Here is a 5,971-nt window from a genome sequence, read left to right as displayed (position 1 = left end):
AAAATTAATATGATATTGAGGAAAATTTTTTTTTTTTAGATATATATATAATTATATATATTTATATATATATATATATATATATATATTATAATAATATATTTTTGTATTACTTCAAATTATTATTATATATTATTTCTATTATTTTCTTTTATATTATTATTTTTATATATATTAATTACAATTTAATTAAATAAAATAAAATTTATAATTTAATCAAATAAATATTAAAAGTGATATTAAATATTTATAAATAAAATAAATTATTTTTTTATATTATTTCTAACATTAAAAAAAAAACTTCCATTTATTAAATATTTTAATTTAATTTTTATTTTATTAAAATTAAAAAAATAATAAAATAAAAAAAGTATACTTTAAAAAAAATGAGTACTAAAAATCCTGATTTAGCTTTAGTAAAGTAAAGTTTAGTTAGTAATTCATTTTATATGAATTAGACATAAAATAAATCTTCTCTTCTCTTAAATAGTACAATTAGAAAAGAATCATTCTAACTAAAATAACAATCAAATTTATTAAAGTAATCTAAATTATTAAATTAAGAATATTTTATGAATGTATATGGAGGATTAGTAAAAGACGTACGATCTGTTTAACAACTAAAAAATATTCGTTAAAGAAATAAATAATTTAATAATATTTCTTATACTTATGGATGTCCATGTTTTCATTTAGCAGGCCCTTAATAAAGTAATTTTATTTTATTTTTAGATAAATAAAAAAAAGTATATAATATATTTTTTTATTTATATTAGAAAGATAAAGAATATTAAAAGATGATTCTTGGTATACTGGGGATTCTTCTAAAATTCCTATAGAAAGACCTATGATAATTAGCTTTTTATAGGCAATTCCTTCTAGTTTTTATGGAGATTTGATGCTTTCTGAAGAGATGTTGAGTGGATAATGGAGTTCTATAAAAAGAACTAAAAAGAACGAAATAGACTTAAAAATGAAAAGGAGTAAATTTTATTAAATCTTAAATGATCCATATTTCGAAGATTAATCTATAAAAATTACTTTGGAAGGAAAAAGAAAAAAAGAATAGCCAATATAAGTTTCTATATCAAGTTTTTATAATATTCATTCTGGTACCATTATGTAGGATTCTGTAGGTAATTATAGTCGAATTTTTGGAAATTAATGTGAAGGAAAAATCGATAAGAAATAAATGTCCTAATTTGTTGTATAATTGGTAGAGAAAGAGTCAGAGTTTAATGTATAAGATGTTGTTTCTTATAATTATAATTAATAGGTGAATAATAAAGGAAAAGAGTTTATTAAAAATAGTAAATGTAAATATAATATTGTACTTGTGTAAAAATAAAGACCTAGTTAAATTAGTAAAGAAGCTATAGAGGTTTTGGAAGAATTAGGAGTTAAAAATTAGGAAGTTCTTAAAAAAATGTTTCTTTAATATGATGATGTATATGCGGAAAGTTTGACGTCATTAGCTATTATTATTAGAGATTTGGCTTTATTGGATTTTATTTATTAATAAACAGGTTTATTTTAATATATATTATATATTATTATTTATATTTTTTAGCTAACAAGTTTTAAAATGATATTGAATTTAGAAAATTTATTTCTGTAGAAACTTTTAGAGGATATTAATAAATAGCTCATTTGTTTTAGAAAGAAAGAAAATTCTTTATTTGTTTTGTAAATAAAATAAATAAGTATTTTAATAGAATGAATTTTGTTTCGTTATGTGCATAACCCAGTGAAGATTATAGTAATAATATTAAAAACTCATAAATATTAACGAGATCATTTGATCAAAAAAAAACTTCATTTGATAATTTTATTGGAAAATGTATAAATAATATATATATATATTAATATATATATATTTAATAATATATATATATATATATATATATATATATAAATATATATTTTATATATATATATATGTTTAATAGTTCATTAATATGACAATGAAGCATCTAGTTAATTTTCTTTATAATTTTTAAATGTTTTAAAAAATGAACCCGATGGATTAAATACTGTTATTCAAAATTAAATTAAATAATATCATTTGAACAATTATGCAAAATAATTTAAATATTTTGATAAATTTGAAATCCCAGCAGAATTCGAAAATAATTAATTCTAATGTATAGTATTTGGAAATAGTGATATTTCTAAAGGAAGAAAAAGCAAAAAATTAAATCGTAATGATATTAGATATTTTAATTTAATACATAATGCAATACTTAATTAAAAAAATGTATAATAAAACAATTTTATAAAATTTTATATATATTATTATAATAAAAACTAGTTAAATATGTTTATAGAAAGATATAAATAATGCAAATTTATGTTTTTGTAAAAAGATATTTCCGGAAATACACCTGGACTATTACTTTTTAAGAAAGGAAATACTTAATAAATACTTAATTTTATGAAAAACTGTAATAAAAACATAATCAAGAGCTTCCAAAATGATACAAACTAAAATATTCTTCATTTTTTATTTCAAAATAAAATTGCTGACATTGACTAAATTTTAGAAAAACTTCCAAAACAGACAATAAATGAATTAAAAAATTAAGAAAGCAAACAAGGAATTTTCCCTTTATAATATTATCTGAAATTAAAATAGGCAATCAAATTTTAGTATTTGACTCTTATTGTACCTGAGTTTCCTTTATAAAATACCGAAGAATTTATAAAAAGGAGTTTTTTTTTGTCTCTTTTTAATTTGAGTTTGAAAAATAAATAGGTCTTATTATTTTTAATTGATAGAGTTAATCAAATGAATTGCTTATATAAGTATTCATATGTATATGCAAAACTTATAGAATATAAACTTTCTAGTTTATACAATAGTATGATGATTTAATTGATAGAAGATGAAAATTGCTTATGTAATATCTTAAGTTAATTAGATTTGTAAGAAATAATCTATATTTAATAAAAAAATGTCGAGAAATTAATAAAATGCTAATATAAATAAGAAAAAAAATAACTTTAAAAATATGTATTTTAAGTTGATTATATAGTGAATAATTAGTGGAAAAAAAACAGTTTGTGGATAAAACTTTTAAAAGAGGAAGATTAAGGTATTTAAAAATAAGAAAAAATTTAAAATATATAAATATTAAAAAATAAAGAAAATAAAATAAAGGAAAATGATAAAGAATAAGAAGAATTTTTAGAAAATGAATATAAGAAATATTACTCTTATAATAATAAAAATTAGATTCTAGACTTTTAGTCAAATAGTTTGATATATTTTCTTAATATTGAATAAATAAAAAATATTAAAATTGTAACAAAATAAACTATATTGTAATAATAAAAATAAAAAAAATAAGGAAATTAAATAAGTAATAATATATATATATATATATATATATATATATATATTATATATATATTTATATTTTTTATATTTTTTTTTTTTATATTTTTTCTATTTATTTTTATAGATATTTCTAGTAATGATGAAGAAATAAAATAATTTATTATATAAAATTATATTAATAAAAATAGTTATTTGGGATTAAAATTTAAATAATAATTTTTATTTGATGAAAAACTTTATAATTAAAAAAAGGAGATTTTATTTAAATTAATAAAAGAAAATAAAATAGAATATATATATATAAAGCGTATAATTGATAAAAGATTGGTACCTTTTTATAAGGACGCTATTAAAAATAATGTAATAATAATCGAATAATCGAATTTAAGGAGGAAAAATTAATAAGATGATATTATAAACATTTATTAAAATCCGGGTTTTTAATTAGATAATTAGAAAATATTGGGAGGAGATAAAAATTTAAAAAGCAAAATCTCACATAGATTTATGAATTATTTTAGCAGTATTGATTATGAAATAGGAGGTTCAGATAATAATTAAGATAAAATTAGGGAGATTTTAAATTTATAAAAATGTAATTAAAAAGTTCTCTTAGTGTATATTTTATATAATAATGCTTTAAATAATTTCTTGTATTTTTTATAATTTTTATGCTATTAAGAATTTTAAGATTAATAGTAACAAGAATATTTAGGTAATTATATTATATAAAATATATAAAAATAAAATAAATATAATTATAAAATAATATACATATATTTAAATAATTATTTAATATATATATATTTATATATTTATATATTTATTAGATAAAAAGATAATAAATATTGCTAATTTAAAGAATTTTATTTAGAAAAGTTAGAAATTAGATGAAATATTAAAAATTATAAAAAAAGATGTGAATAGGTTAAAGATTACATATTCTAAATAAATGATTTAGGCCCTTTTTGATTTAGAAATTTTTAGTTTTTAAGAAGTTTTGACTTTATATAATTTATAAGGAAAAAAGAATAATAAAAATCCAATTTTTTTCCCTTTTTAAAATATGGAACCTGATTAAATTAATTAATAAAAAATAACTTTTTTCCCTTTGAAATTATTCACATAGAAATATAAATGGGCAAAGTTTTATTTGGAAAAAATTAATAGTTTGAGCTTACAAGAAGACCAGGAAGCATAATTATTTTTGAAAAATAATTTTGATTTATATTTTGGAAATAATTGGCCGGATTTGTGGAGGATTCTTTGTAAAATTAAGGTTTAGAAAAAAATAAGACATGGATTTTACCTTTTTAAATATTTAGATTAGTTAAAAATGGAAGCTGTGAAGAAATAATTTCCTAATAAAAAAGGTCAAAAAATTACTGTCGAATAGATTTGTTAGGCAGTTTAAGAATATTAATATGGCTAATATAGAGAATTAATATAAAACTGGATAAATTTTAGTATAGAAATGCCTGAATTAGTATCTTCTAGTTTATATTTAAACATTTTTACAGGAGAATGTTTCAATTTATAAGAAATCGAATGGGGAAAGAAGATAATTTAACTTTGTTAGAAATAAGAATTGTTTAAAATAAACTTTTTATGTCAATAAAAATTAAAAGAAAAAAATTATTAAGATTTAATTATTTCTGCTTGGAAAAATTAAGGTAAAATGAACGAAAGATGGGTCGATGACTAAAATATTTCCATATAGAAATGTTTAGACTAGGAATAATTTTAAGATGCTATATAAAAAATATACTTTTTAGAAAAACAAGAATAGATTTAAATTGCAAATAATATTTTTGAAAGATTTGTAAGAATATTAATTGGTTTATAAAGTTAATAATAGAATATAATTTAAAGAAAAAATGGAAATGTTTTAAATGATAAAACTTACGAAGATTTAAAAAGTGAAAAGGAAATAAAAAAAAGGAAAGAATATGAATAAAAAATGGAAAGTCTTTTACTTTTAAATAAGAAGAAATAAAATATATATTAATATAAAAAATATAAATAATAATAAGTATTATTTATGAAATAGAAAATAACTACAAATATATTTTTAATTGAATAATTTGTTGATAATCTGTTTGATTTACTTAAGGAGAATGTTTAAGAAAAAAACCTTAAATTGATTTTATGCTTTAAAGTAGAAAAAGTAATAAATTTTCTTATAGAAAATGAGTTTTGAAAGCCGAAATATAATCGCGACAGAACTATTTGCTAATAAATAATACTTTATGTATAAAAAATCAAGCGAAAGTATAATAAATAAAGTTTTAACTAAAGAATTTTTCACAAACTAGGCCTAAATAGTGAATTTTCTAATCGAAATTTTTTCTATAAAAAAACAATAAAAGTAATAGGGAAAAAAAAGAAATAATGTTTATAGTTTAGTTGATAAAAATGCATTAATTACTTAAATAATTAAAATTTATGGAAAAGAAGTTATTTAAGAAGCCTTTGAAAAATTTTAAAGAGGCGATTATATACCAAATGAATATGCATTTAAATAATTAAATAATGAATTTTTGGTTTAATTTAATAATTAAAGTAGTTTTATTACTAAAATTTTAATCGATAAAGGCGCATCATATAAAGATTTTGATCTTAATTTAATCA

General features: G+C 17.4%; 1 protein-coding gene across 1 annotated transcript, besides 10 other annotated features; it reads left to right on the top strand. All coding sequences in view use genetic code 6, as the record gives it.

The window, feature by feature from the left end:
• Positions 1-39: 39 nt before the first annotated feature.
• Positions 40-102: a microsatellite.
• A 347-nt stretch (positions 103-449) lies between these two features.
• Positions 450-5,540, top strand: IMG5_101470 (hypothetical protein; the record flags this gene model as incomplete). Its single annotated transcript, XM_004035271.1, has 7 exons — positions 450-711; positions 777-1,526; positions 1,571-1,940; positions 1,978-2,257; positions 2,312-2,925; positions 3,829-4,055; positions 4,171-5,540. The coding sequence occupies 7 exons, from the start codon at positions 450-452 to the stop codon at positions 5,538-5,540; spliced, it is 3,873 nt and encodes a 1,290-aa protein (XP_004035319.1).
• Positions 1,850-1,940: a microsatellite.
• Positions 3,138-3,166: a microsatellite.
• Positions 3,369-3,419: a microsatellite.
• Positions 3,382-3,428: a microsatellite.
• Positions 3,390-3,443: a microsatellite.
• Positions 3,409-3,448: a microsatellite.
• Positions 3,413-3,454: a microsatellite.
• Positions 3,413-3,460: a microsatellite.
• Positions 4,130-4,167: a microsatellite.
• Positions 5,541-5,971: the final 431 nt, after the last annotated feature.

Source organism: Ichthyophthirius multifiliis (genome assembly GCF_000220395.1).
Source record: "Ichthyophthirius multifiliis unplaced genomic scaffold scaff_1120509250848, whole genome shotgun sequence".
NCBI classification, from domain to species: domain Eukaryota; phylum Ciliophora; class Oligohymenophorea; order Hymenostomatida; genus Ichthyophthirius; species Ichthyophthirius multifiliis.
This window is presented reverse-complemented; position numbering and strand designations above follow the sequence as displayed.